This window comes from Microtus pennsylvanicus, chromosome 5 (assembly GCF_037038515.1).
Source record: "Microtus pennsylvanicus isolate mMicPen1 chromosome 5, mMicPen1.hap1, whole genome shotgun sequence".
NCBI classification, from domain to species: Eukaryota; Metazoa; Chordata; class Mammalia; order Rodentia; family Cricetidae; genus Microtus; species Microtus pennsylvanicus.
Window position 1 is genome coordinate 101,010,281 of NC_134583.1, and position 23,016 is coordinate 101,033,296.

Genomic DNA, 23,016 nt, shown 5'->3' on the forward strand with positions numbered 1-23,016 from the left:
ATTAAATAATTATGCTAAAACAAGTGTGGATTCATAATTAGAGGCTACATTTTGTATCATTGATTTACAAGTATGTTTTTATGTCAATGCAATATTGCTTTAATACCACAGCTCTGTGTCATAGCTTGAAATCTGGTATAGTAATCCTTCCAGACTTTTTCTTATTGCTTAGGAGTGCTTTGTCTATCCTGGGTTATTATGAGCTTCCATATGTGTTCTATTTCTTTTCTATTTCTACAAAGAAAGGAATGGAGATTTTGACTGAGTTTGCTTTTGCTAGAATGACCATTTTCACAATATTACTTCTACTAATCCTTGAGCATAACGAAGTCTTTTCTCCTTCTAGGGTATTCCTTAATCCCTTTCTCCAAAGATTTAAAACTTTGCATGTGGATATCTTTTAGCACCTAGTTAGAATTATTCCTAGTTTCTAGATGTTATTGTTGATTGGGTGGCTTCCACAATGTTGTCCTCAGCATGCTTGATATTGGTATTCAGAAAAGCACTGCTTTTTCGTAAGTTGATTTTGTATCCTACTACTCTGAGGAAATTGCTGGTTATTTGGAGAAGCTGTCTTGTAGAACTTTGTAATTTCATGCCTAAAACCATCTTCAAATAGGGAAAACTGACGTTTCTTCTTTGTTAAACTTATCACTTGATTACACACACACAAACAAAGAAAATCTAAATATAAGAGCCAATAACATCAATTGTCTTATAAAATTATTTTATTTTAGTTTACATAAACTTATTTCTCGGGAATGCTAACAAAGTAGTTTGCTTACAGGGATTTATAATTTGGGATAACAATAACTAATAAAACATTTCTCTGTTATACTGAGGTATGATATAAAACTTATTCCTAGGCTACATTATTCAAAGTGGGCAGTTAGATTTTATCTGCTAAAGCAACTCTTATACATATGTGGTAGAGGAAAAGCAAGAGCTAAGAGACGCTTGTATTGCAGTGCTGCAGAGCTTCAGGGACATCTAGTTTCCGCCACACAGAGCCACCAAGATTTTTTCATAGTCTCCTTTGGTTTCATCCTGTTGGTTAAAAAAAGAGAGAATATTTCACATGATGCAAAATCATGATGAATAAAAGCTCTTTTAATTGTGAAAGAGTGATAATTGTAGAGTCAGCTGAAAAGCAGTGTGTGGTAGAGCTCCATTCGAGAAAATCTAAATTAAACTTTCTGCAGAGGAGAATCAAAAAGTTTGAAGAATAAAGTCTACTCTGAAATATTTGTTGTGTATTAGGACAGCTATTTCTAAGAATTTATATACCATATAATCAATAGAAGCATGTTATAATCTAAAACTCTACATAAGAAATATCTGAATCACTCAAAAAAAGAGTAAAAACTACAGTCTATAATTTTCTCTTTTGTTCTTCATATATCTTAATTGTCAAATGCACATAATATGAATTTAAATAATTATCATCCAATTGGATCATCCCCCTTGACTTCTTGTTCTGTGTTATCTTCCAACATTCTAATAATATGACTTGAACAAATATTTTAAGACATTTTAGGTAGAAAAATATTTAGCAATAAGTAAAACACTAGAAATTAATTTTAATACTAAGTTTTTAATTCTTCAGTTTTAACTATAAAATAAATCACTATATGTATCAATACTTCTAAGAGCTCTGAACTATTTCAGGACTTCTTATGCGCAAAGACTAAACACTTTTCTGTGCTTCAAAAATACATTTGTTTCTTTGATAGACTAGATTTAATTACGTGAAGCTTAATTTCTTTACGAATCATTCACCCTAAGAAGCCGAGTCAGTCTTAAATACGCAATGCACATCTGCAGCACAGCACACCAGCTCTCCTTCCGGAAAATATTGCACAAAGAACTTTCTTTTATGGAGGTGCCATTATCGAAAAGTCAGACATACCAGGATGGCTTGGCAGAGAGAGATTCCATACTTCTTCTGGTAAAATGCTTTGATATCATTCATGTCGATTTCAGAACGGGAGACCATAATCCTGATCAATGCCTTATGGCGAGTTCCAGCTCCCTGTGCAGACAGACCATGTGATTTCATTACATTCAGGAAATCTCTCATTGAAGACTGGATTTTCAAAAGAAGTCCTGTTTATGCTTTCCACACATGTTGCATAGAGAAAATCAACCCTATATGCTCTTCTCTTCTCCCTCTCCTCCCATTGTGCATATCTTTCTCTATAACACACACACACACACACACACACACACACAGAGAGAGAGAGAGAGAGAGAGAGAGAGAGAGAGAGAGAGAGAGAGAGAGGGAGAGAGAGAGAGAGAGAGAGGTGGCAATGAAAGAAGAAACCAGGATTTATATTAGCAAAAGAAGAAACCAGGATTTATATTAGCAAATGATGTAAAGGGTCTCTACAGCTTTCTAATTGGCTTTCCACCATCCAGTCTTTGCTGTGTCTGAACTACCCAATAATAGTAAAGTGTAGCGAGGTTTGTAATTGGTCTTGAAAATAACTCAGAGTCAGATTTTAGGGGGTGAAAGCTGAAAGATCCTCAGACCAAATGAAATATCCTGTCTCTACAAGTCGTTAGACTGAATGCCATCTCTAAGAAACCTCAGAGAGAATCCCGAATTCCTGTCTTCTCCCGCCTCCTACAATGAACCAACTATCTTCTCAGGGCAAACAATGCCCTTCATTGGTGTGGGAAGTCCTTTTGTCTAGGTGTTTCTTTTATTGGTTAATGAATAAAGCTGTTTCGGCCAGTGGCCTTGCAGAACAGATCTAGGTGGGAAAACTAAACTTAAATCTGAGAGAAAGAAGGCAGAGTCAATGAGAAGCCATGCAGCCACCACAGGAGACACACGCCTCTACCAGAGCCTGCTGAAACTTTGCTGCTAGGCCATGACCTTGTGGTGATGCACAGATTAATGGCGATGTGTTAGTTTAGGATATAAGAGGTAGCTAGAAATACGCTTAAGTAATTCACGAAGCAGTGTTTTAATTAATACAGTTTTGTGTAATTATTATGGGTCTGAGGAGCCGGGAATGAACGAGCAGCTTCTGCCTACACTTCATAATTCTATAGCCATTTGTCTGTCAACCTAATCATACCTGCTGTCTTGAAAACACTGGTTCTGTTCTCTTGAAAACACTGGTTCTGTTCTCAATTCCAAGTGTATGCTGTTTTCCTCTCTTGAGTAAGGCCTGCTTTATTTTCCTATCTCTTCTTCCTTCATGCTCACTTACTCATACCCTACTCTTTCTTAAATCTCAAGTTTTTAAGTTTTTTATTATATTTTACTATTTATATATTATATTGATCTCTGTATGTACACTCAAGGGTATATTTATGGCTGTACATGGTACAGTGTTCATGACGAAATCAGAGAACAACTTTCAGAAGTTGGTTCTCTCCCTCAGCCATGTGGGTCCCAGGGGTTGAATTCAGGTCATCAGGCTTGAAAGCAAGTACTTTAATCTGCTGAGTCATTTCATTGGCCCAGATTTAGGGTTTTAGATTATATCAGAGAAAGCTATCTTGACTCCTGAAGTTTTGGGCATATGTTCTTTTTTTCATACCATACAGAGAGGAAATTAATTAATATTCAACTAGGCCTATTGTGCCTGTCTTGATTGAGAAGCATTGGAAACATGTTTATCATTTCACAGAACCTCCTCAATATTATTTCAGTTGTTAGCTCTTTTCATGCCGCCCCTCCTTCTCTTGAGCTTTATTATGTGTGGGTTACAAAGGAAGGATCACTTCATAACCATTGTCTTGAGATCTCAAAAAGTAAGTGCTGGGGCAACCTCCTGTGTAGAAATCTCCTTGCTGAATAAAAAAGTAACAGTAAATTTCAAATGCATACCAATACCATCTTCTCCTTCTCTAAATACAGAATGACATTTTAAAAGATCACTATTAGTCTGTGGCAAGAGAGAAGCTTAATTAGGAAGGCAACAGCATAAAGCTCACAACCTTGGTTGAAGGAGGTTATTAAAGCAGCACACTAAAAGGGGGAATGCATCACTTTTTTCCTGGTGATTCAGGTTTCAAGCAAATTATAAATCACCTATAATTGTCTTGCTAGCTCACCTCATAATCACTTTTACATTCACCTTTTAAAGAATGCACAAATCCAACAAGTTTATTCTAATACATGTTTCTTCTCAAACTGCATAAAGCATATTTTTAAAGATATATATTGTGATTTTCAAGCTACATTAGGCTCTGTGCTGTCCTATCTACAGATATTTGTCCTCTAAGTAAAGTGTCTAAGTAGAACAGTACCTTCATGGCTTCATAAAGTTTCTCAGCAAAGAAAGCTGGGGCGCTGGTGGAACATTTCACTGTAAGAGATGCAAATTTCGCTTGAAGAATTCATTGCAAAATAAAGATACACACTGAATAACTAAGAAATAACTTTGCCACAAGAGTTCTAGCCCTCCTGCCTAATATAGGATGTTTAGTTTATTAGAAGACAGAGTCACTTTCTACAAGGTGGTTATCAGCATTTTTCCCCTGTCCATATTCAGTAGTGACTCTACCCTGAATATATTATCCTCTCTGTGGGTATGAGGAAACCAGTGTAAGGGCCAGGCACATAAATACCAGATTTGTGTTGTACACAAACATTTGTCAAGGCAGCAAAGCAGCAGAATGAATATAAAACAGCTTGATATGAATGAAATAGTAGCACATTTGTAGGGGTCTTCTCTTTATCTTGCTACTCAAAGTGGGATCTGTGGACAGCAGAACCGATATACATCAGAGCTCCTTAGACATTCAGATCCCTAGGCTGAAGAAGCAGACTGTCCCTAAGAGACATGTAAAAGGTTCAGATTTCAGAAGTTAATCCAGAACTACTAGATTAGATCATGCAGGACTTGCTCAAGACTGAATACATGGTTACCCCAAGACTTGAATGTGCTGCTCTTGATAAGCATCTGTATTAGCCCAGGTAGTATGGCCTGCTTGATGCATTGCTTTATAAACAGGAGCTCAAAAATATATTCTGCATCTGCATATCTTGAACATCTGCTGCATTAAAAAGGCCTTCCTATTTCTTCATCAGTCTCACACACTGCATTATTCTGAACATAGATGCATAGATGTATCATATTTGCAGGGGTTTTGTCTTATATATTATTTTTGTATAAGGCAACAGTGAAATGCAAGTTTACAAGTTCAAATCAGAGCTCTACCTATACAACTTATACATACCAATGGCCGTGAGGCACTTCTCAATGTCACCCTTCATTTCTAGATCCAGAACTTTGTTCATGTCATGGTCACTGTACTTTCTGTAATTCTGAAACACTGAAAAGGAAATTGAAGTTAAGATATCTTCCAAGCAGCCTGTCTTCTAACAAACTCTAGCAAAATCAGGGTAACTGATTCAAGAAGTCAGTTGGGTACACTGAACTTTGGTGACATTTTAAAGGCTAATTGCATGACTCCACATAATATGCCTACTCCGTCTTCATATTGCAAGTGCCAACCATTATCAGAAGTGACAGGTGATTAATGACTTTACTATTTTCACAGCAGAATTAATAGTTCTTTCCATTCTAACCTCAGTGCAGCAAACTGAGTTTGTTTAATAGAGGAACTTGACTTGTTGGTATACAGTAAAGAACCTTATGTTACCCTTTTACACTCTCCCTTCCCAAAGATTCAGACCCTAAGTCTTAGCTCTGAATCTTTAGAAATTTGGGGATTTCCTTTTGCTCTCTCTTATTTCTGGACCGTCTGCATATTCTTTCCTTCATCTAGACCCTAGAGAGGTTTTGGTATCTTTTTTCTAGCATTTGTTATGTATTCATATTTCTTGTCATAACTACTCTAAAACTTCAAAATAATAGAAATGGTGAAAATAAAGGACATTACCCACTTGAAAATCACAAAGTATGTTCTCAGTGGTGTGAACAGTGGACGTTCAAAACTGACAAATAGGCATACAGTGGTTGAGTGGTCAGCATCGCTACATCCATTTGATATGGAAAGACCTCTTTCTTTCCTTCCTCCCACTTGTCCTCCCAAAGGAACATTTGATCTCCCAAAAACACATTCAAGAAAAACTAATTTCTTGTTACCTCTGCGAAGATGAGGATAGCTTCTAGTAGTCAAAATTGTGACGAACACATTTGTATCTGTCCCCTTTCTCCTTTCTCCAGCTTCATACAAAGCCTGTCAAAAATCAATAAGTAAACATGTGACCATGTACTGAAATGAAAAACACACAAAAATGTTATATTTAACAAAGGTTATATAACCATTTATGCTGTACTTAACACAATCAGAGTAGGTATCAATGAGATTGTCCCTTCTTGAGAGTGAGAACAATAAGGTCTTGCATTTTCCCCCTCTGTACACATTTATTATCTACTGAAGGATGTGCAATTTTGATGCTATGAATTCTGTATAAAAATTTCAACTGTAAAATTTGAAAGCTGTACAATCTTAGAAAACAATTTAAATACAATTATTCCTCCTTTGCAAATGAAAATAATAACCTGTCTTTCTGTTACAAATATGTTCTACTGACTCTAAAACATTTTCCTCCCTCCATCCCTCCCTTACTTTCTTATTTTGTTTTCTAGATAGGGTTTCTATACATATCCTTGGCTGTTCTGGAACTTTCTCTGTAGATTAGGCTAGCCTTAAGCTCAAAGTGTTTGCTTGCCTCTGCCTCCCAAGTGCTAGGATTAAAGGCTTGCACCAGCATTACCCACCTTAAACTATTAATTTCTATGTAATCATTCACCGTACTAATCATGCAATTTCCATAAATATATATCAGGGAGCCCTAATAGTCTGAAAACGGAAAGCATGTTCACAAAAAATAAGAGTAATTTTTATTACAGACAATTATATATCATTATTGTTTTGATATGTTTGCACAATTTCTATAAAAATAGAATGTTCAATGTGTTTCTTGATTTAACTTTATTCAGCAATAAATTCCTATCCCAGCTGAGCATGATGGTGAATGCCTCTAGTCCCAGCAAATTGAGAGACAGAAGAAAGAGAATTTCAAATAGGTAAAAACTTGTACTACCCTCCAAAGGGTTGGGCATGCATATAGTTATGTTTTTATATTTTAAAGTCAAAATTTGGAATGTTCTCAGTCTAACAGTTCTTGGGAAAGACAGATTCTCACTGTTTTCTTTAGTCATCTTTGACTTTCTAAATAATGAAATAAATTAGAAACGTAAAGACTATACATTCCATTCCTGGCCTACAAAAATCTATGTCTAATGAAATGAACACTAAGAAACCATTGGCCTCTCACAAGACCTGAGATGTACTTCCAGACAGACGGAATAAGAAGGTAGGGAAGTTTGCTTCCTTGATATCGTCTCCCCCTTGCTTACCCTGGCATCTGTGTCAGCCAAATCCTGATTCACACTCAGATCATCACAACGGTCACCCTGAAAAATGCCCCAACATACTGTAAGGTTTTCTATAGGATGTAATGATACACTCAATTCTCTTAAAATCAGACATAATTTTTGAGGAAAAATAGTGAAAACAGTATCTATCATTTCAGCAGTTCTGCTCTGAGGAACATAAGCAAGACAGAACAAAGCAAGTTGGCATGACCTCACTTAGATGTGCTTCCTAAAACACCTGAACACATGGAGACAGACTGTACATTGATGATGACCAGAGATGGCGGGGTGGGACTGGATTTGAGGATGCTAATGAAAGGGCAGGCTCTCATAGACACGAGGAGTACATTGTGGTATTACTGCACAGTAAGAGGAACATAATCAAAGCATAGTGGGTATTTTTTTTAATGACCAGAAGATAAGCTTCAAGTATCTCACCTGAAAAAGTAGTAGAGAGTGGATTATGAAGTTTTTATATCATTAATTCTACATCTTGCCTCAAAGTAATGTGTTAGGCTTTGTTGACTCCCCAGGGGAAGCCTTACCCTCTCTGAGGAGTGAATGTAGGTAGAATGGGGGAAGGTGGAGGAAACAGGAGGAGGGTAGGTAGTGGAAACTGGGATTGGTGTGTAAAATGAGAAAAGGCAGCTTAAACATTAATTAATTAAAAAATACAAAATATCACATTATTTCCTCAAATACGTACAAGTATTATTCATCAATTAGGTGGTATTAATTTTAAAGGAAAGAGTTTCTCCTTCTTTGAAAACACTCACAAATCTAAATTTTTATTATTTAGAGTAGCAAGGATATCTAAGTTATACCTTGGCAAGAGAAAGCAAGGCCTTCCGAAAGTCTCCAGATGTATCTGAAGTGATGTCTTTGGCCAGATCTCTCTTTAGCTCTATGAGATGAGAAAATAATTTTTTTCAGTAAACTATTGAAAAAAAATCATGATTTCTGCATTCACTGATAGTTGACATGGTTGATTGACTTGTGTAACATATCTCAAAATATTTTTATGAAAATGGTTAAACTTGTGCAGCTGAAATGTTAGGCTATAAAATAATTTCCTATAGATTGATGGAAGGAAACTGAGAAATACCGCGCATGAAAATTTAGTCATAAATACTAGCTAACAAGAAGGAATTGTTTAAATAAGCTTTACCAAGTCATTTTGAAATATCTGAAAATTTAATCATTAGAATAGATGGAGCAGTATTTAAAAAAACAGTACTTGCTTGAACATTGGCTATTTATTTACATTAAATTTATAAATACTCAATATGTTCAATTTCAAGTGTGTTGCATTAATTTAAATCTCATGTCTACAGACATTCATTTGGCTATTTTAAAATATAGTGCTTTAATGGGAAAAATAACTGAATTTGTAGCAAGGTAAAAGTAGCACCTTAAGCTATTTCTGGACCATATCTTTAGGATCATAAGAAAATGTGGCTGTCTTCCTTTGCATTTTATCAAACACATTAATAATGTCTCTTGAATTATTATTACTGAGAAATGATGTGGTTGACTCATGTACTAAAACTGAAAACAGTGTGCAATGTTGTCTCCTGAGTGCTTGGTAAGAGGTTCATACACAAGGATTCTTCATGATGCCACATATTAGTTCAACAAAACAAAAAGCCAACAGTTCAGAGGAACTAGCAAATCCGCAGAGATGCACAGCCATCCCCTGTGCAGTGAGGACTGAGTCATTTGACTCGAGACCTCTGTACAAATGAGTCACTGAGAGTCTTTCATGCCAAGTATCTATTTAAGCACAGAAAAAGAGGAATTGAATGATTTATGTTTTCAATGGTAAAGTTAAAGTTCCCAACAAGAGATCAGAAAGCTAAATGGAAAGTGGTCTGATCAAAACTATTTATTCTTACTATTTAGTCTTTTCAAAATAAAAGGCACAGTGTAGTTCAGAGCAATAGAAATGTGGTTAGAAAGCTATGTAAAGTCAATGCTCTGAATCCAATTCTCTTTGTAACAATTTATGTTTACTAGCCCCAGAAGACATTTTCTATTAAGGTATAAGCTGCAAATGGATGGGGGCTTGTGTTTTCTCACTCCCATCTCATCCTGCATTCCAGGGATATGTATCAACCAGGAAGGGAACACTTTAAAATGTAGACTTTCTAAATCACACAAGAGATGACCTGGGTATTCTGTCCCTTTAAGAGACAAGCTCCGCCCACTCCCAATCTCTCCCTTCCCTCTCACCTTTCCCCATGGAGACAAGCTGGTCTCCTCTCTCTTCTTTTCTCACTCTCTCTGCCTGTTCTCTGTTCTCTCTATCACAGTCTCTGCCTCTCCTTCCCTATTTTTTCCTCTCACTCTGTCCCTCTGTCTTTTTCTATCTCTTCCTCTCATACCCATTACCCTTATACCCTCACAATACCCCCTGAATAAACTCTATACCCAAGCTCTCTCCACATGGCATATCTGTCTGCCTCATAGTGGAACCTGCCAGGGTCACTTGTGCCATAAATCATAACACTGTCCGACTAAGAACTCAGATACTAGACCTGACCTTCTCTGTAGACTCTGTTAATTTCTCTGATTTCGTTGTTACTTCTTGATGCCAAAATCTCAATGAGAGTGTCTTCATCTGTTCCAAGTCCCTGAATTTAAAGAAAAGAAAATACATTTACATTCTTTCATTCAAGATATCAACTTGTTTGGTCCACACAAAGTGTGCTGTAATTTGTCATTTAGTCAATTGTGTTCATATTTTTTTAAAAAAATAGAATATTGTTCTAAAAACAAAATAGTTTATGTTTAGTATTTGGTGTAAAGATTTAAAAATGTAGATATTTGATACATGCATTTAAATTGCATGAAGAACATTAGTTCCAATATTTAATTTTTCATGGATCTGCTAATTTATTCATTAAAATATTAACTTGCTTATTCACTGAATTTGAAGTGATTGACAGTCCTTACTAGATGATGAAGCCCAGCTAAAGTAAATCACAGATTTGTCCTGCACATTTTATTTTCGGAAAGGAATTTTTCTTAAAACGAGTCATTTAGAGAGCTGTGAGAAGGCTCAGTAGTTAAAAGCACTTGTTCAGGTAGAAGACCCAGATTCAATTCCTATCATCAATGTAGTGACTCACAACCATCCATATCTCCAATAATATGATCCTATATAGACCTCTGAGAGTCCCAGACACAGAAAGAGGACATTCTTAGGAATATTTTCTAACATGAGCCGTTCCGCCGGTGCAAAAAAATCCAATTAAAACACATTAAACCAAATAAAATGTTCATGTTTTACTAAGTAGTGGTGCTCCCGGGTGGCCAAGAGCATGGCAGGGGAGAGAGAAAAGCGGAGAGCACAGGCAAACCTGGGATCATGTGTTCCTTCTCTGGGAGCCCACTTAAATACCCTGTGGGAGTTTTCCTGACGCCCAAGGGTCAGGACCTGGCATGCTGGGATTTGGAGTCCAGACCAATGCAAATCCCAGGCCAGTGTTCTGGAATGGATGCCAGGGGCTGGGGTTAAGCTCCCAACAGACATATGGACATAAATTCAAGCAAAACAATCATACAAATAAAACAAGTCTTAAACTGGGCGGTGGTGGCGCACGCCTTTAATCCCAGCACTCGGGAGGCAGAGGCAGGCGGATCTCTGTGAGTTCGAGACCAGCCTGGTCTACAAGAGCTAGTTCCAGGACAGGCTCCAAAACCACAGAGAAACCCTGTCTTGAAAAACCAAAAAAAAAAAAAAAAAAAAAAAAACAAGTCTTAAAAGCTGTTGTGGGGAAAAAGCATTTACCTTCATGGCAGCACGGAGTTCATCTGCATCAAACTGGGCTGGGGTTTTCAGCAGAGCCAGAACAACCTCCTCCAGGTGGCCTGTAAGGGCCTTTTTCAAAGTTTCATCCAGGGGCTGGAAAAAGAAAAGGATTAGAGTGAGTTGCCAACAATCAGGCACCTCCTGACATTTCTCACTTTGGTCATTCTCTAGAGCTCCCTCATTAAGTACTGAAAGCATATTGGATGTTTAGGATGCAGTCTCAATCTTTTCATCTAGAGGAATGAGATGAAATTTGCTGCATCTATAACAAATTTCCCAAAGGACTGAGTTCTCTGTGTTTCTTACGGGAAAGGAGTCTCAAAGTTCAGAACACAATTTTAAAATTTAAAAAGTGATACCACCCAGTATTCTTATTGCACCCAGTTAAAAATAAACTATCTACACTTGCTATGAGAACTATCAAGTTCGTTTGCTCGTTTTTAGTTGTAGTAAAACAAACGAACAAATAAAAAAAAAACTCTGCACTTCAATCAGAACAAATTCTTTGTTTCTCCCACACTAATTTTGATGCTTATTTTCCTTAAATTGATGGCTTGCCTCCAACACAAAACATCACCTCTGGAAAACTTTGCAGCTAATTGGTCAGTATGTGAACAGAATTTGCTAAAAGTCGTCCTGTTGCAAGGAAGGAGGCAAATACTGAGATTCCTGTCTCGCTGATAATGGGTCAACAGGTTTAAAACAGAAAGAGCTAGGAACTGAGCTTCAGAATCCAATTCTACGTAGACATGAGCAAATGATCGTCTGAGTTCACCATTCTCGCACCTTTCCGGTCTCCTGCAAATATGCTGCCTTGATCTGCTGGCGCTGAGCATTGGTTCTCTTGGTAAGAATGTCAATGATGGTCGCTTCATCCACACCTGGAAATAAAGATCTGAGGCTTTAACATCAATTTTCTTAATCACCAACAATTGCCATAAAATGATTCATTATCAAGCTGGTGGTCAAGGCACAGCATAACAACATTGGGGAAGAGAACGACATTAGCCTAGAAAATGAATGTCATGGTCCTCAAAAAGCTGAAGAGTGTAAGGTGGCGTCTCATTAATGTCAATGGAAAATGAGGAGCCAATTAGTAGTTTCTGGACGCCAGTGTTCCAGACGCATGCGCAAACCCTAAGTGTGATCACAGGTTCTGATTTAAACATTGATTTCTGCTAAAAACAGGGCAGGTAAGGACCTCCTCTATTATAGCAACAGGGATTTCATCACTGACCAAAATTTCATAAGTACTGAAAGGAAGGTGTCCTTCCTCTTTTGGAGGCAGTGACTGAGTACACAGCACATGTAGGCCTCAAATGGCAATTCTCCTGCCTCAGACACTCTAGTACTGATATTATAGGTACAGGCTATTATGTAAATTTTTTATGTCCCTAGAGAAAGACATTGTATCACTCAGGTTCATGTCCCAGTAACCATTAAGCAGTGTCTGTGAACTGTTCAAGAGGGAACTCTTATATGGGTACACACTCACCTTTAACCATGATTGCTTTGTGCAAGGCAGCAACATCCGAGGATGGATTGAAGGATGGGTAGGGGCTCACTGCTGACCCAGGACCTCCTTTGGATGATTTTACAGCTTGCTATGTATATGAGAGATATAAGTTAATCTCCATTTGTTCATTTGTCTTGATGTCTTTTTTTTATTTTTTATTTTATTTTTATTTTTTAATTTTTTTGTTGTTGTTGTTTTGAGACAGGGTTTTTCTATAGCATTGGGCCCTGTCCTGGAACTAGCTCTTGTAGACCAGGCTGGCCTCGGACCCACAGAGATCCACCTGCCTCTGCCTCCCGAGTGCTGGGATTAAAGGCGTGAGCCACCACCGCCCGGCCTTTGATGTCTGTTTTAACATGGTAACTACTTCATGATATTTTGACTACTTACAACATATTCCTGTTCTTGATTGTCGATAAACCAGGCCTGCTTGAGGAATTCTGATACCATAGCCATTTTTGAAGAAGTATCTGGAAAGAAAATAGGTAGATACTTTAATACAACAAACCCAATACCCATAAATATTACCCAATACACTGGAGACACTGCACTAGACAATAAACTAGTCTTTATTTACTATGATTATTCTTTTGAGAATGCTAAACTGTGAGGTGTAGATACTTTTTAAAGACTGCTGTTACTGTTAAAAAGAAACGCATAGCCTCTGTTCAAAAACGGAATTGGGCCATTTTCTTGGTCTTTACAGCCCTGCCCTCTAAGGACTGCAGGATGTAAGCACAGGGGCTGAAGAGAAGAGCAGGGTATTCCGTCTCTGATCTAAATTTCCAGACCACCCAGCAGACGCTAAGCACAGAGGGTGCAAAGCTTTGATATGGCATCCCTTTGCCATGGGGGAGTCTAGAGCTGGTCTGTGTTCTCCTACTGAAAGTCAAAAGGCTAAGGAAACTTCTGCGGAAAGTGCTGCTTCAGGAGAGGCTTTACTGATATGAGTTAAAACAAATCTAACAGGAAGTTTCACAGGGGGGAAAAGGAGGAAAGTTCATCATATTTGAGAAGCAGAGTAAAGTTCACTGAGAGGAGAAATGTTGCTAGAAGTTGGAGCAGAGAATTTAAATGTAGGTCCACAGCTAATAGCAACATTAGTAGGTTTGTATTTTGAAAGCAGTGTGATAACATCTTCAATTTAGATGGAGTATCATTTCTGTATCTTGGTAAGCATGGTAACGGGCAAAGAGAGAAGGGCAAGACCAGTCAATAGTTAACCCAGCACCTGTGGGTTTCATCAGGGCCTGTGCCAAAAGCAGGTCTAGAGAAAACATGCTTACTTTTATAAAGTAAACTAATCTGGAACAATCTGCTGGACTGGATCAACTCAAAACTCTACATATTTCTTTCTCAATAATGTAGATTTCTTTTTTATTCTCCCATTGATTAGTATAAAACGATTGGAATAAATATCTTCATGTTCTACATGTTTAAACAGTTTAAATATTATTGTTGTATGCCACCCACATAAATAAAAGAATTGTTTTATACATTTTTTTTTTTTGGTTTTTCTAACAAGAATCACTTGGGTATGAGGCAATACACCTAACTTTTTGGCAAGTATCTTAGAGGATGCTCCTTAAGGTGCCTGTAAGCTTGCAGCTTGATGTTTGAATTAAATGGAACAAAATCTTTTTAAAATGTTAAGTATGTTAACAGTTAATCTGCCTTCTCCACATACATGATTCCTTTCGCCTGAGTTCACATTTTTGGGAACCAGTGTGCAATGTCAACACCTATCTATTTCTCATGCCCTTTGGAAATTTCTTAGTGAATACTTTTGAAAAGATAATCCCTGGGATTTTTATTTCATGGAATTTAGCCATAAGACTTATGAAGAGTCAAACTCATAAACTGGTCCCTAGCTAGCATGCCCAGACAAAGTACTTCAGTCTGAATTTGCTAGAAGAATGACTAAGTTCCAAGTAACTAACAAGATTCCATGCCACAGGGAAATGATAATGCTCAAAGGGACTGGTTCAGTTACTGTTCCGTCGTCTGTATGAAGAACATTCAGCAATGTCCTGTATTCTCTCCCACAACCAATGTATTCAAAGCTGCCCCCCACCCCCAGGTAAACTCAGGATATGCAATCATGCATGGTATTGCACTTCCCACTGTGGTCGAATTCGGTGCAATTACTGTTGCCACACAGTATTTCACATTGTGACTGCCAAGTTGACACACCTTTGGCTTCACAGTCGTTCTGACAGTTTCAGCCTTCAGAGTTGCTATCTTGGCCTCCACACCCAAGCCTCTAGTAAAATGTAGTCCTCAAAATGAGTGATCTGATCACTTGTTTAAAAAAAAATCAAATCAGTAATTTCACTGTTTTCAGTTGAGACAGAAAAAAAATTCTTCAAAACAGAAAAATACCAAAAGTGAGTATGAAAACTAAATACTGATCTTAGGATTTTTATGAAAGTACAGGGCTTTCACAGTTTTTATGCCATTAAAAAGACCTGCATAGAGCACAACATTCTTTTCGAAAACTGAGAAAGCTTAATGAAATAATGATGACTCCGTTACTTATATTGTGCAATAGAACAAGAAGCAGTAGGTTGAATGATTTACTTGACAAGAGGGTCCCTAGAAAATACAGCTTTGAACTTCTGTCTTCTGAGCATCTATATTCTAGCCCAAAATGTGCCCGATAGCCCAGAAGGATGGTCCAGAAAAGCAAAGCATCCAGAACAGAATGGTTTTCATGAATGTCAACTGAAGAAAATGGATTCTAAAGTCAGCTCCCACCTTTTTGTAATGTTTAAAGATGCAAGGACTGCAAAAGAATGCATGTGTTCCAAAGGAAATTAATGTTATTACAGCCTGCTAAGTAGCAAGATAATAACCTTCATTAACAGGATGACTTACATATAGCACACGTCTCAAATACCACAGGAAGAATGTCAGGCAGATCTGATTTACTTTGCCTGCTCAGCACTTAGAGTCCTCATGGACACAAACTTAATTGAATGGGTTCAAAAGAGTTTGTTTCTTCTATTTTATTTTGTTTTACTATAATGTTGTCTCATCTTAACATATGTTTCAATTAGTTACCAATGAGTTTGTAATCCAAGCTAATCTCCAGAATTAAAATGAGCTCATTTGAGGGATAACCCCCTTAGAACATGACACTATTTCACATTGTTTCTACTCAAAAATCTCTTTTATGAATATGCACCACCTATTAATTTCTACTTATATATAGATTAAGTGGGAAACTTCTAAGGATTAGCCTTTTGGTATATTTATATGCACATATTCATCTTCAGTTTTCTTTCTTTCTGAGTGTTCTAGAAAGTGACTTCCAGAATCTGTGTGGAAAGCAGCTGAGTTTCCTGGTTTGCCAACTCTTCCTGGTTTCAGCATTATTGCTGTATTCATTTCAAAACACAAAATGAAGAAAAGCTCGTTGAGTAACTTACTTAACACAAGACAGTGTCCCTAGGGAAGAGAGCTATGTGGCTTATGTCCTGGTTACATGCTAGGACGACCAGATTGCTAATGATATTAGCAATCCCTAGCCATTTCTTGACAAAATAGCTAGTTACCATCTTCATTGTTTTTGTACATGTCGTCCTTTTCAGATAGAAATCCTGCTAATAGTATCAGTAGTCATAATATAATATGCTTCCTGGCTGCAAAATACTATACATTCCTTTAAATTAGTGAACAAAGAGATGAGAACAAGATCAATACTACTTTTAATACTCTTGAGAATCAGATTCATTAATAGAGAATCCATGGAGACTCAGTAGGTTTCACTGCAGCCTGAGGGTGTTTATTTTCACATGCTTCTGTCTTATGTACAGTTGGGCTTTGAATATGTCTTGTAAGTCCTTCCCACGTGGAGAAGATAATTAGACTGTGCAATGGCCACATGAGAAGATAATTACGCTATACAATGACATCACTTTAAATAGCCATTTATCAGAAGGTAGCTCCTGGATATTTTGCTTCAGGCTTCTGAAGAGGAAATTTCTGTTGCCTGGAATACTGTGACCTCATCCACACAAGGTCTTTTGCCTGACTCACTGTTCTTTGACGAAGAGTAATTATTGAGTATTCACCACATCTTCATGATGCCTTCACTGGTACTCAGCATTGCACTAAAGAACCTTCCAAAGCATCTTGTCTCTCCCCATCCAACAACCTCATGCGATTATACATTATTCTGTCATCTATACCTCTAGGAGTTTTTCCTGGAGGCAGAGCCCATTCATTGTACATATCCAATACCTCATGAGGCACCTGGAATACTGTGTATTCATAAGAATTATGAATTATTAGTAAATAAACAAACATCATTGAATAAACAAACAGCACATTGAGAAACAGCTACACAAATTTAACCAACAAATTTGGCCTATAACAATGGTATGTTTAAATAGAAGAATCCTGGTGTCATGGACCTTATTTGAAGTTTCTCTAACAAAATCTGACTTTACAAAAGCATGAAACTTAATTTATAAAATGAGAATGCTGAAATAACGTTTCTAACATTCATTGAAGCTCGGATGCATGTACCTTATGTTTCACCTTGAATACTAATAGACGAGAACTAGCCTAAAGGAAGGAGAAATTAAGTAGATTGAATATTTGATCTTTCTGACAAATATGTGCAAGTTTGAAAGAAAAAAGTTTGACTTTTAGAATTGCTCATGATTCATCCACTTAAGATCAGAAAATTCTTTTGTTTTGTTCTGAATTTTAAAATGCAACAAATTGCTAGGCGGTGGTGGCACACGCCTTTAATCCCAGCACTTGGCTGGAGGAGGCAGGCAGATCTCTGTGAGTTCGAGGCCAGCAAGGTCTATATAGCCAGTTCCAGAACTGCCAGGGCTACACAAAAAACCTCTGTCTCAAAAGAGAGTGAAAGGGGAGGTGAGGGAGGGAGAAAGGGAGGGAGGGAGGGAGGGAAAGTATTTAATAAGCATGTTAGTTAAGCTGGTTCTTTAAGAGTGTTGCTATGGTCTTGTCAACATCAACCTCATACTTGGTATCTAAGAGGTCTGGGTTTGTTTCTTGGCCTCTGGTAACCATGTAATTTCTGCGGAAGAAAGAATTTCTGAATCAGGAAACCAGCATTTTGCCACATATTAATCAGCTGAAACAGGCCTTATCTGTAGCTAGCAAAACGCATTCCTCACTCAGTACTGGGGGACATTGATTTCTCAGAATTCACACACTTGTAGATAGACATCTATGGAAAGAAGAAGCACAACTTTCTTAATTGCCTCACAGAATTTGGAAGAAAAGGAATGTTATTAGTATTTTCAAGAGGGCTAAGAGAAAAGTCCCAGAAGAAAGGTTTTGTAATATGCCAAGTGTGTAGTTAGGGATCGTCCTCTCTTGCTCTTGCAAGGCTCTGCAAGGATGGGTAACTTTAGATCTGCCTTTTGTTTTTCTAGGGAGTTTATATCCTTAGCTTATGTGACCTACAAGATGCCATTAGGAAGGAGAGTTTCTGTGGGCCCATCTGGCAGTCAGTGGAATGTTTATCATCTGACATCATCCAGGAAAAATCTGCTTTACCCTTAAGTTTTTAAATGTGCACCAGAAAAGCCTGTCTATGACACAGAGATACTAGGGAGGGAGTGTGGCCACACCCTGTTTAAACGAAACGAGTAATAAGCGGACCTTCTTAAACCATGAGTAAACATAACATTCATTCAAAACGTTAATTAAAAGAGGACATGGGGACGACTTTGGCGCTGATATTCACTTAGTTTAATTAAAGAAAAATATTTAGCTACAAGAATCTTCTCTTTTGAAAAAGTCCTTTGCAGTTTGCCACCCCTGGGTTCTCTGGGCTCCCACCTCCATCCTGACTCCTGCTCTGTACTCAGAAAAAAAACACAAAGCTCTCGAGGCAACATGTTCCACAGAGGAGGAAAGAAAAAGCTTCTTTTAAGATTGCCGGAGCAGGAGCACACTTTCTTCCTGTCTCTGGTAACTCAGCAACAAGGCAATAAAGTAAACTTGCCAGAGTTTCAAACCTGCATTTTGTAGATGAGAACAGTAAAACTTTATAATTTTTCATGTCTAAAAGATAAAATCACAGTATAATTTTTACAGTAAGATTCATTAAATTGTTTTAAATTCCACTAACTGTAACTATAGGCAAGTTTAGCAGTCACACCACTTCTCTGTGAAGCCCCAGGAACACCAAGCAAGGAGTTCTCACAGAATTTTGTAGTTTCTAAACCAAGCAGAACTCTGTAAAACAAAAACTTAGCCTTACCTTTTTATTTTCTTGGCTTCCAAGGAACTGAAGAGAGGCTCTGTTCAGATGGTTTCAGTCTGAAAGTGGAGGGCTGGACTTGTGATTTTATAGGATATGAACGGAGGCCACACCTAGCAACCAGAATTTAGTAACTGGCTGTCTTTTGTTTGAAGAACTGTCTCAGCCCTGGTCAAAACCAAGGAGAAACTAGTCTTGCAAGACTCCTCCCTGAGCCGACTCAGTTACAGAACGGAAAAGGAAGGATGGATTTTTCTCCCCCTCTTCCTTCTGTGGTTTTATTCCTCCAAGGAGTGGCAGAATGCACTGTGCTTCAGCTATGTTGAACTCCGTGCTCCGTCCTAAGGAACTGGAACTTCTTTCAAACTAAGCATATTATAGAATAAAAAGCTTATTAACTACAACACTAAAAGAGAAGAGGAAAATTGGGAGGACTTGGTGATAATTTCAGCCATAACACTTACTACTATGTGACCTTGGAAACTTACTTTATTTCTTTGAATTTGTTGCCATTTTTGTATGTAGAAGTTCTATCACTAAGGCTATTCTTACTCGCAAGAACTTGCAGACAATTGAGATACAAGTTATTTGTAGGTTTTAAAATTATGCTGTTATAAGTACTTTTTATATTTCACCAGCAGTGCTCCTGGCCTCCAAACAAGACTTTTAGTACTAGCATAAATAAGAAATAGTAACAATCTGAAGCTCCAGATTGCTTCGGCATTTTCAATAATCAAAGCTAAAAATTTAATTATAATGACATTTCATTAAAATGTTGGCATTAGAGGAGAGCCTATTTTCTTAATTTCTGCATAGACTCAAAGTACATAGCTAGAGTACAAGTAGAGCCCAGGTGTCATAGAAGAGTTGAGCAATAAGCAATGATCTGGAACCGTGAATTGTAAAGCTTAATGGGTTAGCAACTACCATACCGCAGGTGTGGGAAAATCCCTACCTGATGTACGGGAGGGAATTTTTTCCAGGCTCCTCAATAGTGATTCATTTCATTCTTCACACAACCGTAAAATAGTATCTGCCCTTTCCTCTGAACTTTGCCCAGTAAGGTTTTGTTTGCATGGTGATTTTATATTTTGTCCTTTTTTCTTTTCCTCACAGGCCTCTTGGGTGATTATGTATTTTGTGCTCAATAAAAGTCAGTGATGGTAGCTCGTCACTAACGTGTTTGTCACGTAATCCTGATGAACTGAGTGTGATCCCAGAAGCTAAATCTAAACACCTGGGATAATGGCATGACTATAATCCTAACAGTGGAGAGACAGGGACAGTGCGATCCTGGAGGCTCATTGATCATCCAGTTGATTCTAATTGGTGAGTTTCAAACCAATGGAGATGACACCCATAGCCGAGGTTGATCTCTGAGCTCCATAAATTAATTATGTATACACAACACACACACGTAATCACTGGACCAGAAATGAAATCTCATCACTGGGGAGGCTGAAACAAAAGTATTGCCATGAGTTCAAGGTCAGCTTTCACCTTCATTTCACAGTAATGAAGTCTATCTTGAGCTACAGTGAAAAGTCTTTGCCAAAAATGAAAGAGAACGAAACTTAAAAAGCCAATTGAGGTACTATTTTGAGACTGGCAATACTTATGGCACATTACAAAATAGTAATGCCAATTTCAAGGAAGCCGATGTGACCATTTAATATAAATACTTAACAGAAAGTCATCTATATTTTTGATGCATGCTGCATGTATGTGTTAAAAATAAAAGTTAACTAATTGGATACAAATTAATATGATTGACATAATGGAAAATTGATTCTGACACATGTAAACTAGCTTTTCAGCATCATATTTATGTTGTCAACTGAGAAGGGAAAAGATAATTATATAAACTCTAGTTAATCTCCATTTTTATCTATTTTTACTTATATGTATAACTTCAGTAACAGAAATGTTGGTGTATTCATGCACATTGCTAGCCTTAGGAAATAAAAACATCATGTATTTAAAGTAGAATTAAGAATATAAAAGAGATATGTAATCTCATTTTATTTAGGTTTTTTTTTCTTGTCCTATGGCATAAACCAACTTGAAATGCTTTATATACTTGAGTTTGTGATGCAGTAGGAAACTCACAATAGCAAGGTTAAACATAGTACTTATTATAGTAAAATGAAGGGGGAAATATGCTTTAAAACATGCTTCTCCAAACAGTTTCCAGCTTTACTGTGAAGACAGGGAAACTCCAAAATATAAAGCGGGTAAACATTTGTTGTGTGCACACCACTGGAGTTTTTACCAGGACACCAACATTCCCTGGTGTTGTCAAAGGGGTTTGTGAAAATTAAAGAACAGATGAAGGATGTTCTCATCGACCCCTAAGGGACAACCACGGGTTAAACAATCCATGTGGGGAATCACAACCACAGTTCCAAAGCTATGACTCACCCTTCCTGCTGTTTCTTGAAGGAGATGACTCATCAGCCTCACACACTCACCAAGAGCTAAAAAGCAAAATGAAGGTAGAAAAGGCAAAAAAAAAAAAAAAAAAAAAGACTTGAGAGTAGCCTACCTGTGCTATGTTTCCACAGCACATTCATTTCATTTCCTCTAATGTAAAACCTGGCAAGGAAGCTGTTAAAGGAAGAAAAAAAAAAGGTGTGGCCTTGGGAGGAGGCTTTAGTGAGGAGATTCCTGAGCCTGGTGACTCTCTAGAATGAAGAGTACAGATAGAACCACAAAGAACACAGGTTCACCCAGATCCCAAACTCCCTGCAGCCCCCTCTCACTCACTGTTTACAGCCAATGCAAACCGTTGTTTTAGTCTCCAACATTCCTAGATAAAGCAGTTTTGAGAACTAACATTCCAAATGTATTTCCCCTTGCCTTTTAAATATTTCAAATATAAGACAAATAATTTTCTATCTTATTCTTTTCTTACTCTGCCTACTCTCCTCCCCTCCCCTGAATTAATTAGGGAAGCTATTACTATCATAATTCTTCAGTTTTATCACTATCACAGAAAATAGAGAACATTTTTTAAGCTAATAAAGAGGTCATGCACATAGCTACAGCCTTGATAGGGGCTTCCCTTTACTGAATCTCACTTAAGAATAAAAGCAAACTTACCTGTGTACAAATGAGTTACAGAAAGAAAACTTCATTTATAAAGAAATCTGAAAGAGGGAGAATACTGTTGAAAAAAATCTGTCAAATGGGCTTTTGATAAATTCTCTTCTTTTCCTGATATGAATTCAACAAAAGATAATGAGTGATAGTTGCCCTGACCCCAGCAAAATGAGCTAGACTTGGAACACTTTAAAACTAGACAAATAAAATAAAATAAATAGTTTATCATGAGAGCTGGATGATGAGAAGACAATGTGACTAGAAGGCTGAGATCCACAATGAGCAAAGTATTCCAACATTTACATCAAAATGCACAATGGCTGTAGAAATGATAAATGCGAAACAAAATGGAAGAGAATGGAATGAAACAAATGAAATAAAAATCACCCAGTTTTGTGCAATGCTGTGAAATTTTGTTTTACGATAGTGTGTGTTATGCATTTATTCCAACTGAATTTTGACTTTAAAAGTAGTCGAAGATCACACCTATAATCCTGGCATTTGAGAAATGAAGGCAGCAATTTCAGGAATTCAAGTTCATCGTCTGCTACACAGTGAGTTTGAGAACAGTCTGGATTTGTAATTGAATAGTACAGTGGATTCACCTACAGCTGTGTTCTTCTTCATACAAAATCTAGAGAACATAATTAATTAAGTTTTTTATTTGTCCAAAATTCCATTCAGTAAATTTTATCAATTGTAGATAACTTTGACATAGTATGAATAAACTAGATATAGAAAAGGCAATATGAATAATTCCTGAATATATGAAATTATTTGAAAGGATCATATGGCAAAAGATAAGTAGGTTATTGCTGAAGGTAATTTTAAAGTATCACAACCACAATCTAGCTCAATAGTGAAGCACTTGCCTAGCACTTGTGAAGCCCTGGGTTCCACGCTTAGCACACACAAAGAATTCTGAAAGTAAAATGGTACAGATTTCAAAATTGTGAGTATTTAA

At 37.3% G+C, this 23,016-nt stretch overlaps 1 protein-coding gene across 1 annotated transcript; it reads right to left on the reverse strand.

The window, feature by feature from the left end:
* Nucleotides 1–710: 710 nt before the first annotated feature.
* Anxa1 (annexin A1) lies at nt 711–19,114 on the reverse strand. Its single transcript, XM_075973662.1, has 13 exons — nt 18,951–19,114; nt 13,091–13,170; nt 12,680–12,788; nt 11,971–12,065; nt 11,164–11,277; nt 9,913–10,003; nt 8,195–8,274; nt 7,353–7,409; nt 6,072–6,165; nt 5,200–5,295; nt 4,267–4,325; nt 1,910–2,032; nt 711–1,047 (listed from the first exon to the last, which is right to left on the reverse strand). Exons 2-13 carry the CDS (start codon nt 13,154–13,156, stop codon nt 991–993), a joined length of 1,041 nt encoding a protein of 346 aa, XP_075829777.1. The 5' UTR covers nt 13,157–13,170; nt 18,951–19,114; the 3' UTR covers nt 711–990.
* Nucleotides 19,115–23,016: the final 3,902 nt, after the last annotated feature.